This window comes from Beta vulgaris, chromosome 4 (assembly GCF_026745355.1).
Source record: "Beta vulgaris subsp. vulgaris cultivar EL10 chromosome 4, EL10.2, whole genome shotgun sequence".
NCBI lineage: Eukaryota > Viridiplantae > Streptophyta > Magnoliopsida > Caryophyllales > Amaranthaceae > Beta > Beta vulgaris.
Genome location: NC_079205.1, coordinates 736,148 through 747,434, shown reverse-complemented (window position 1 = coordinate 747,434; position 11,287 = coordinate 736,148). Strand labels below are relative to the sequence as shown.

The following is an 11,287-nucleotide window of genomic DNA, read 5'->3' as shown; positions in this document are numbered from 1 at the left end:
TGGTGAAAAAAATGATCAAATTATTATGTATGGAAAAGCAAAAAACTTCCAGGTTTTCATCTGAACAAGGAGGCCAAGAGGGTGGAAGCAAGCAAGGATATATGATCATAAAATCCTATGAATATGATGATGTACAAACCTTTTCTACTCCAATTAGGTAACCTAAATGATACCACCTAGGAACAGCAACAACTTATTTACAGCACTAAACCTAAATCAGGTTAAAGTTAATCAGACCACCATGTATCTGGGTGGTCTCTCGAGGGAAAGCGTCTCCATCTGTATCCGGGTAACAGAGGTTTCTTCTTCTCGATCCTCCTTAGCTTCTGCCCTCTTAAGTTCTTCGAAGGCTCTCTTGGCATATACAGTAAACGCAACAATGGTAATTATTGCCACGATGAATGAAATAACATTGTACACAATCTCCACCCATGTTAGATGATGATTCCCATACTTGACATCTGCAAACGTCCTTATCAGTCTCCCACTGCAAATGAATGCTATCAGCGTCAATATTCGAGATACCAACTCATTTAACTATTGAATTGCCAAAAACAGATATCTTTGACCATATATTTGTTACTAAAAATAACGATTGATAATGTGAAACTATCACTGATAGATTTAAAAGAACTTTTATAAGAGTATAGTTTCTCTAATGTATAACTGCAGAAAATAGAATGGGGTAGACAAATGAAGTAATTGTTTTGAAGAATGCAAAAGGTCAATTCAGTAATACTTTTATACGTGATTGGGGGAAGCATTAAAAATCCCTTCTAAGATAAAGATGACCTCATTGGCAATGGAATCGACATCCACAGACCCTTGCATTAGAACAGAGTGGAAGTTTCTGTGAACTTACGTGTAGATGTAAAGAAAAGCTTCTGGCACCATCCCTGCAATTGATCCCCATAGATAAGGCCAAAACGTCATACTTGTCACCACAACTGCGTAGTTGAAGATAGTATAGGGAAATGGTGAAACCCTAAAGAGTGCCACCACACGGAACTGATGAAACCAGCTACCTTCGGCAGCAAGCCTAAGCATAGCAGCCTTATCCGGCCATCTTTGCAACCATTGCTAACAAGGTACAAAAACATAAACATTGTGGACTTAATTAGACAAGAAAGTTAAATTAAAATCAACATTAGATAATCAATAAATCAAATGTAAGCAGGGAACATATTTCTTACATGGATTCTATCCCGGAAGAGCAATCCAAGTAAATAGGGAAGAATCATTCCAATAGTAGTTCCAACCATGATTATCACAAAACCAAGACCATAACCAAAGATCATGCCTGCAAGCCACATGGATGGGCCAGAAGGAATCAGAAATACAGGGAAGATTGCTAGGGAAGTAACAAGGACCACAGCAAGAACCGGACGGCCAAAGGCAGTGGCTTCCCATTGCATCATTGGAACAAGAACCTGCAGAGAAAGTACCAAAAACTTTGAGGCAAAAATTTCCTGCTTGTATATTGCAAAAAGTAGTACAGCGAAGGCATTCCGTGCAGAATGGCTTATAGATTGGAAATACGGAGAACAATGCAACTATAAGCACAGGCCCATCTCTTGACTTTTGGGACAATAACATGGACCCCCAGATTGATTTATAAGTTCTCACACCATAGCTAGATTTTGTTGGAACTTTCATAAATCATAGTGACATAAGTATAGCATAATATTCATGCCTTCCGACAGAAGTTTTCGCATATGGTAAGGCTACTATTGAAAAAATTCCCTTGTGTTTGAAGTACGCATAAAAATATCTAGTGGCAGTCAACCAAATAAAACATTCTAGGAGTCCCTCAAAAAATTAAAGAGTCATCAGTTCAGAAGACTTTAATATCAATACTTTCTATTATCCGGGTTTGGCATGCAGTAAATTTCATGAGAAAAGGAAAAATCAGCTATTTGATTATATAAGGAACTAATTCGGATGTATCACTAAGCTTTCCATCGACTGGAACATCGGGAGCTAGTCTCCAATACTCGTCAAGGATCTAACATAAACATCTTCTCCGCAATCAAAAAGCCAAGGTCACATACATCTAGGCCTCTGTCTCATTCTGATGGCATGGTATGATGCAAGTTAGACAACACTATTATTTGGCAGATGACACTTAGGGGTCTAATATTTAAGCTCATTCAAGATAATCAAGTAATCAAGTTCAATCTCAAGGTTTCAGTTGCGCTAAAAAATGTAATACTTGGCTCATTCAGAATTAGTTTGTTGAAGCTGGTTGGTATTTGCTTCATTTGTTAATGGAACCAGGCTCATAAACAAGCTTTCATTAGGCTAAACTTATTTAACAAAATCAAAAGCTTAATACTATAATTTTTGATAGGATTTCTTTTGGGCAGTTATACATGAGTAATGAACAAGCTCTACACAATCTTTTTTAATGAACAAGCTTTAATCGAGCTAGTATCCACGAACATAGTTAGTTGTTCATCGACAAGGGTGTTAATTCCTTGACTATAAAAAAAATATCTGCTAATATGTCCTCCATACCATGTCTTGATCTGATTCCCAAAATCACGTGTTTTCATGTCTGGTGACCACGTTGCTAGACATGGCAGACAGGTCTAATTGTTCAGTTTCAAGTCAGGTTGATTAAACATATGTTAGCAATATACAATCATTATTAGTCAAACTAATTCAACTCGGGTTTGGTTTGATTCAGGTTATGTCGAGGATCAGGTCCAAATCGGGTTAATCCTTCCAGGTCCAATATATCTAAGTCTGTTTTGCCAAAGTCTACTTTTTGTATCCGTGTCCATGCTAAATGACAAACAAAAAGCAGCTTTTACCAAGCTCGAATCAGATTTGTTCGCTTAAAGAGTCACTTCGCTCATTTACAGCAACAATTAAAGGACAAAACATTGTCCATTCAACTACTTACGGATATTAACTTATTGGCAACTGCTAGCGTAATAAGGCAAACAACAGCACTCGGACTCAATAATGAACCTACAAGGAGTCCAATGACCAATACAAATTATCACTGGCATCATCTAGCACGACAATCTCTTAACTCTAAGAGTCTAAGTCCCTTGACATACAAAAGTATTCCTTTTAAAAGTACCCCCGTGTGGATATTCTGCCAAGCAAATGCAATCGATACACCCAATTAGGGCTATTCCATTATGAGTGCTCAGAGCCTCAGATTGTAAAACAGGTCAGTAAAAGAGGAAAATAGTATTTGATTCTTTTGCTAAACCCTTGGATATAAGAATGGTGACTTGTATTGTCACGCGAAGCTTCTTTCATAAAAGCTGATCATATTATTATATGAGAGTTCTGAGTTTCAAGGTCCGCATTCGATCTAACTAGACATCACTTCCAATTAAAGTTGAGAAACGAAACTAGGTGTCCTCTTTGTTTCCCAAAGGTGAACTTTAGATACTTATTATAAGCATATTTTGTTATGAATCGGGCTAAGGAGAGGGCTACTCTTGGTATTGCATAATTAGTTAATTACTTAGTAGTAGCTTGAGGAATAAGGAAGCAATTAAGTTAGAGGAAAGAGTATGAAAATCTGCTATAAAGTGAGGAGAGGAGGGATAGAAGGATAATCACAAAATTATTGAGTTAACTTTGGTTTTAGTTGCTTAGGTTGGGAGTGTCCAGCCACTCGAATGTCTTGGGACTGTAAACACCATTGTTCATGATCTAATTGCATCAATATTACAATTAACTCATTTCTCTTCTTATCCATATTCATCTTCTTACAATCACAACTATTTCCAGATCATCCATCCAAATCTTCATCCACTTGCCTTAGTTTCTACTCCAGATTTCAGTCTATTACAAATTGATTTCTACAATATGTCAATTCATCACAAATTATCATGTTTTCTGAACAAAAGTTCACTGTTTCAGGACAAATACAGAAAGAACTACTTTGATGCTTAGAACAGATATATTGTAAATTTGTATTCGGAATTTGGGATACAACTGGAGAAGATATGAATAAATAGGCATTTAGGGAGCTCAGAAAAACAGACCGTGCCATATGGTGCTCTGCTGCATAACAGGAAATAATGGATAAAGTATGAATAACGTTATAACTTCTTAAAAACCTAGATGACAAGTATTTTGGTTGCTTTTTATTATTGGTAGGCAAGGAGAATACTCAACAACAGTTTAGCCTTAAACTGCTTCTTATTTCTCCTCTTCCCCTTTTTCCTGATGATTTGGGGTTGTCACTCAGTTCTTTTACCTCTCATTTCCAGGTACTTTAGAGTTATATTACACAAAGGATTGCAAAAGAAGAACAGGTCGCCCTGGCATGCACTCAGAAAGTATACGACCCTTCACAGGAACTGTGGTGCTCCAAGACTTATATCTCAGGCTCTCATGAGTCATGTCAAGGACCATCTTTAATCATTTGTATTCTAGGTTTCTCAGGCGATGCGGTGTGCTGGTGTGTCTCTCCCTCCCACTTGAGTGTGTGTATTGTTTGTGCCCCTAAGTTTTTATCTTAACAATCACTACTAGTCAATTAGTCATTACCAACCCTACCCACCTCTCTTGTTACTGTTGTTCTTAGAGATATTTCATATATGTCAGCTTAGAACTTATATTACGTTTCTTATTACATATTCTCTTAAGCTCGCGCACATACTCTGTGATCGAAGGGATCCATATTAGTTATCTTTTAGTGGAGTTGTTGTGAAAAAAGACTGCATAGAAAAATTAAGATAGCTCATAGTTGTAAATGTAATTGAACTTTTAGATTGATAGCCTTGAGGCTGCTTGCATTGAACCAACCAAATTCAGCCAGGCTAGTCTATGCCTCTTTGGTGTCATCTGGTAGGTTGAATTTGTGTAGCTGTAGTTCTACAAGAGACTGATTTAAAAATGTTTTCACACTGAAACAGCTTAAACCACAAAACAGGAAAGTGCAGAACAAACTCCAGAAAATGGTGCAGAACATACCTTCTCAAAAAGGAAAGGAACTCCCCATTTTAACAGTACGAGGACAACTGCTACAGCACTAATGGAGGAGATCAAGATTTTGATCCACCAGATGAAGGATTCTGATCTTGTTTCAGCCTGAGAATGTAAGGTTGAAGCTTCAGGCCTCTTTGTAATAGCAGATGTCACCAGACTAACAAATTCACTGTCGTCTTGCATAGCAGGCCCAACATCTATGTCATGCTTAGTTAGCTCCATTGAATTTGGCATCTCCAAGAGATCTCAAGAGCTGCCCAAAAAGACGGTACAATATTATGAGCATACATGACATGATGACAACCCATAAAGAATATCATAACCTGTCACATTTTTTATTCAAAGTTCAACAGCCCTCTTACAACATGATTGAGAATGGAGGGGAAGAGAGAGAGAGTTGGTCTCAGACATTGATCACATAATCATTTCAATTAGTTTTAAAGGTGCTCATGAAATAGAACTAGTGTCTTAAGCTGGAGACTTCTGTATTTTTCATGGTTTTAGATTATCAATCATATTCTTAGAATCTTTGATCTCTAGAACTCTTTCCTTTCCTCCCAATATTTTTTCCACTTTGTCTTTATTAATTACGGCTTCGCCGCAGGCCTGCAATAAATTTTTTAAATTTTTACAGATACTATGTAGAGTTGTATACATAAGCTCTAATCTGAAGACGATTGGTTTCGATGCTAGTTAATACAAATAAATATATTATGGATATAATATGCAGTAAATTGGGCCATGGGCACCAGGGACAACTTAGACAAGTATAGTGCAACTACCAGGAAATTTAAGCTGGGTACCTCTGATTCATCATGCTGGTTGATAATATTATTGCTTCCACAAGTGTTCGCTACGGCTCAACCAAACTAAGTCACAACTCACAAGCTGCACTACCCAACTGACAATTATCGCCTATTGTCTAAGCTATACATTACATTACCCCAATGCCACAACGTGGCTCACGCCTAGGCATGGTAAGGAAGTTCAGATGTACGCAGCCTTACCCTTTTAATAACAAAGAGGCTGTTTCCAGGTGACCCTTAAATCTTAATTGCAAACACCATCTGCTGCTTCACATAAATAAGCGACTTCAAAATTGTAAGTTAAAGAATTTGAATGCAAATTGTGTGAAAAACAACTCCATCAAGAATCCATTAAGCACGCTTTACTATTAGTATCAATAATAGGAAACCCTTATATCCCTTTTGACGAAGGCACACATGCAACGCTAATGTGTCCTTATAAACTTCATGAAAGTACATCTCTACGAAACCCTTTTAGTCTTATGTGATTCTTTAAGTGTCCAACTGATGATTGGTTACAAGGTATTTAGCCCAAAGTAGCATTTCAGAGAGATGGTGTAGAATAGTAGCTTATAAACCGAGGTTGAGGTGTAATCCTAATAAATTAGGAACTAATACCACAAGAGAGATGGACATGTAGAGATACAATATAGTACAGAATAAGATTATTTGAAATCTTTTTACCAGGGAAACTCCAGAGGTGTTCCATAAAACACAATACCATATAACTGGGAGATCAATATTTTAGATTAAAAAATATAAAAATCTATTTGGGTTGAGTATATAGTTGGTTAGTCCAATAATATATAAATTTATAAGGTTGAGGTCTTCGGTATATGACATTCCAAATTTGAGTATCAAATGATATATATGGTTTTCCATACTTGAATCCCTTTTCATGTACTACCTCTGTTTCAAATTAATAGTTACACTTACACTTTTCACGCATGCCAATGCAGAACTTTGAGGACATATATCTTTAGTTTTGTATGTGTGAAAATTATAAAAAGTACATATTAATAAAATACATACTAATACGAATCTAACAAGATCCCACATGACTATGTTTTTATTCACGTATAAATCACAAACGAGGGTCAAAATGCAATTGTGAATAGTGTAAAATGTCAAAGTGTAACTATTAATTTGAAACGGAGGTAGTATGTGTTTATGCAACACTTTTCCTTTTTCCCTTTTTGCTATTTAGTAATTTATGTAAAATACTTCCATTGACCCAAAAGTTGGGTGATTATAGTTTACATCTATCATTATTATTTATCATTACTATAGATTATTCACCATTGTAATCAACTTTATAAAAGTATACACAGGTAACTCAGGAGTCAGGGGTGCTGGGCCAAACACTTTTATAGTTTAAGGTGATAATCTCGAGAATCTTCTCCTGCCACGCAAAATGAGTGTTCTTCCACTTTAAAGATGTTATAACACTTATCTTAACCTACTATTCGTAAATAACACTTATCTTAACCTACTATTCGTCAAGACATACTTGCTTCATCTCACTAAGAACGTCTTAGTTTTTATTTGAAATTCGTACCAGAAAGATTCACTTCAAATCTATTTATTTTTAGATAAATTGTTATTAAAAACGACGAAGGAACGTCAGAGGACAACAAATCCTCTAAACTCCAAATTATAAGTGAGTCCAACTATGTTGACGTAAGGTAATTAGAGTATCCATAAAAGCCCTGGCCGCTTTGGCCCACAAAGCAGCTTAGAATACTACCCAACCCCAAATATAATCAATCAGGTGAGGAAGCTCGCAACAGATGCGAGAGTTCCACTCCAATCAAAGGCACCAGAACATAGCCATCGACATCTTCTCTTCTTTACCCCCCTTGAAACCAACAGATCTTAAGGAAGTCCACTAGTGAACAAGGACATAACCACTACTCATGTGGAATGCCAATCAGCCTCTGTCAAAGGGAAGTCCATTAGTGAACAAGGACATACCCACTGCTCAAGGTAGTCATGTGGAAATTGGAATCCCAATCAGCCTTTGTCAAAAGGAATAAGCCACATCGCAATGAAGAAAAAGGTGCAAACCAGATTTATTGCATCTCCAACACGACATAAATATCGAGAATGAGGCCTTTACTGACAAAGGAACTCTGGATTTCCAATTTCCACTGAGCATTGGACTCAGTTGAGAAGTAATTGGTCTTGCTAGATTCTGTTTACGCACATACTCTTAATGATAAATAAATGTAACAGGCCAATTGGTCTGGAAAAAAACAGTTGATAAAAGGCTAGTTTGGGCCTTGGGGATAAATATAATCTGGTATGAGTTAATAAATTTCTGTTTAAGGTAAAGAGAATGTGTTATGTGGGATAATTTAATCAAAAAAATCTTAGTAAGATGGAGGTAGTCTAACTTCCATTCCTCAAAATGTGTAATTCCTTATAAAATCAGTCAGCCTCTAGATACATAGTTAGCAAAAATGGAAGGTATAGAAGTGGGGGTGAGGGAAGAGGAAGGAAAGAGAACCGCGATCAATCATATTGTTCGTGCTCAAGTTTGAGTTGTGCCTATAGCTAATTAGAGTTTGTCTATTTCATTGTTTTTGGTCAGTGTTCATATTCTGAGTGTCATCGTGTTTGGGTTCTAGAATGCTCCTTTTCCTAATGTCGACATTTCTCCACTTTACTCTAGAAAAATGATCTCATTGTAGCCATTCCAGCTTCAATTTTAATGGATACTAAGATCCCTTTCAGAAACAACGTTAAGGTAGATGTTAGTGTTTTAACAGCCATGTGGATGTTAGTGTCTAGAACGGGTGGTCAAAACACTACTAGCCTCAAAATATTGTCATCAGTATGAAAACTCTATGTTAGATGGTTGCTGTTTTTGGTAGGTTCGCTTGTTTTGGGGGGTTAGCTTTGTTTATTTTCTTCACAATTCGCCCTTAAACTTTTCACAAAATCTACAATTGAAGATTCTTAAATAGATAACAGACGTGTCAGCTACTTGTACGAAAAAGTTCAGCTACCTTGAAACCAAACCACTAACAGCTAGTACAGTTTGTTTCTACTAGTACATTTATCTAATATAACAGCTAGTATTTAGTCCAACGATGTATAATATCAATGAAATGGAACTAATTTGTAAATTGGACCTTAGGCATAAGAGTCGAGTTGAGCAGGTACACTCCAATCACCAAGTTATTTAAGCTTAAAATGTCTAACTTCTGATGATGTTTGACGATACTCATTGCCAAGTGTTTGTTACAGATCAACCAAGCAAATAAAGCAACAAGTGAACAACTGCACTAGTACCCAACTGCGAATTTTCGTCGATTGCCAAGTGCATGTCTGGGACACAATACCATCATGTCCATACCCATTTCCTTGCTTAGCCAGCTATCGTGATCCATAACACATAAAACCAACAAAGTCTTGATAGTTTCACAAATCAAAATGTTCACTTCTCATTCCAACCAAAATAGGCAATAAATATCTTCATAAAAACTCACAAAAGAAAACAAAAATCTCTCACACTACCCACTTGATTAGTAAAACCCCCAATCAAAAACAAAATCCAACCCACATAAACAAATCAAATTTAGTAACTACCCATAAACTCAAAAACCTCAAATCACAATACCAATAAAAGATATATACAATCAATCAAAAAAAAAATACAACATCAGCTAAACAAATAACATCATAAACTAAAGTTATTCATTTTTATTTCCTAACTAGAGATCAATTAAGCAGCATAAAACAACATCACTAATTCAAGTTAATAATCATCAAATTCTATACTATAAAACATACATACCTTACCAAAACTACCCAGCTGAAAATTAGGGTAGAGCTCCAGAAATCCCGGCGAAAAATCCGGTGAGAAATTCAGCTAAATTTGAAAACTTCTTTAGGTTAAGTAGTGTACACGATGAATTGAAGATTTTTACAAGCATATGAAAATGGTGGTTGAAATTGAAATGGGGGTTTTTGAAAATTGTTGCGACGCGTAAAAGTGGAAAAAAAAAAGGAGAGAATCAAAGAAATGAGCAAGGTTTTGTAGGTGGGTTTACTGTTGTTGCTTTTGTTTGTGCACATTACTGACTATTCTTAATTCTTCCATGCGTGTGGGGGTGAAGGAATTGTTTTCCTAAGTTGTTTAGCCACTTCATAGAGTCATTGGATTTGAATAATCTAGGGAATAATGATCATGTGTTTAGTGTATCTATAAATTATAATTTATGTATGTATATGTGGTGAGGCATAGAGGACAAGGTCTAAGAGGAATAGAGGATTGTGAGGGAGTGTTTCATGCTTCACTAATTATTAGGAAAGACTGGTCTAATTATAAGTTAAAATTAGACCAGCCCAGGCCCAACTAAATGGATAAATCCCACCCGAAATAGATACCCATCACTGCTCGTCTGCTCCAATAATTTGCTACATCAGCATATTTATAGCCCAAATTAGCTCATTAAATCAGTAGCTCCATTTATCACGCTCACCTCTCTCCCTCATTTCTCTCTCAATTTCGGTGCTTTCTCTTTCAATCACTGATGCAATTTTTTTTTGCAAATTCTACAATCATCACTGCAATTTCTTCAAAGCACATCAACACATAACAGATCTTGAATCTTCCTCCATCTATTTCGCAATTTATTAAGTGACTTTGTTATTTAGCAGTCCAGAAATTTGAAGAAATAAGCTACTTGGTTTTTGAACATCAATTGCAGTTGTAATATTCTTGTTTTTTGGCTCAAATCTATCAATTGCAATTTCAATTCTTTGTGCGTTTTTTTTTCTTTTTTTTTTGATGCTTTGATTCTTGTAATTGTTGCTTTGTTCAATTCTGAGTTATTGAATTCATTCTTTGGTCTTTTTTTCAACTCATTTTATTCCTATCAATATTTAGTGCCGTTTTGTGTTTAATTCTATTGCATTGTTTCTTATTTTTGCCTTTTATGTGTATTTTGTGCTTTTTTGTAGATGGAATCAATGTATGAAGGTTTTGAACAATTTTTATTGGAGGATGCTAATAAGTCTACTGCTTTAAGTGCTTTTACTTCAAGGTTTCAACAACTTTTTGTTGGAGGTTGCACAAGGTGATGAATTTAATTCGGATGTTTCTGTCACAATCACGAGCTTACGAGGCTAGAGTGGCAACATTCGGTCGGAAAGGTCGATCGGGGATCAGAAAGATTGTGGAGAATGGCTATAAGCGTGATCTCGGTGCTGTTGAGGCTTTGTTTGCTAACCTTGATGTTGCTGATTTACCATCTGATTCCATAGATCCCACTACATCAAGCGCTTCTACTGTCACTGTTTTGATCCTCTTCATTGCAAACCCAAGGGAAGAAGTGTGAGGCCCAAATTAGTGCTTGAGAAAAGTCGAGGCGGTGAAGCTGTTGTTGTTTCTAATGCACCAAAGGAGTTTGGTTCTTACACTCTCCTGCTAGATTGTTGTAGTTTCTTGGAAGATTATAGTGGTCACAAAATGATTTATGTTGGTGACAGAATGGTTTTTGTGGGTCATT

General features: G+C 36.3%; 1 protein-coding gene across 5 annotated transcripts; it reads right to left on the bottom strand.

Annotated features, from left to right (window-relative positions):
• Positions 1–9,982, bottom strand: LOC104891874 (uncharacterized). 5 transcript variants are annotated; one of them, XM_048642457.2, is made up of 6 exons: positions 9,571–9,982; positions 8,906–9,149; positions 4,948–5,215; positions 1,194–1,430; positions 863–1,080; positions 1–487 (listed from the first exon to the last, which is right to left on the bottom strand). In XM_048642457.2, exons 3-6 carry the CDS (start codon positions 5,194–5,196, stop codon positions 232–234), a joined length of 960 nt encoding a protein of 319 aa, XP_048498414.1. In that variant the 5' UTR covers positions 5,197–5,215; positions 8,906–9,149; positions 9,571–9,982; the 3' UTR covers positions 1–231. The 5 variants fall into 5 exon arrangements, with proteins under 5 accessions (XP_048498414.1, XP_010675957.1, XP_010675956.1 ...); XM_010677655.4 differs by lacking the exon at positions 8,906–9,149 and having other exon boundaries at positions 9,576–9,982; XM_010677654.4 differs by lacking the exon at positions 8,906–9,149 and having other exon boundaries at positions 9,571–9,980.
• Between the last annotated feature and the right edge of the window lie 1,305 nt (positions 9,983–11,287).

Coding starts and splice junctions, on each gene's coding strand:
- LOC104891874 (XM_048642457.2), bottom strand. CDS start 5,196: ATGCCAAATTCAATGGAGCTAACTAAGCATGACATAGATGTTGGGCCT. Junction 1,431..4,947: donor TTCCTTTCCTTTTTGAGAAG/GTATGTTCTGCA, acceptor CTTTCTCTGCAG/GTTCTTGTTCCAATGATGCA. Junction 1,081..1,193: donor TCTTCCGGGATAGAATCCAT/GTAAGAAATATG, acceptor GTACCTTGTTAG/CAATGGTTGCAAAGATGGCC.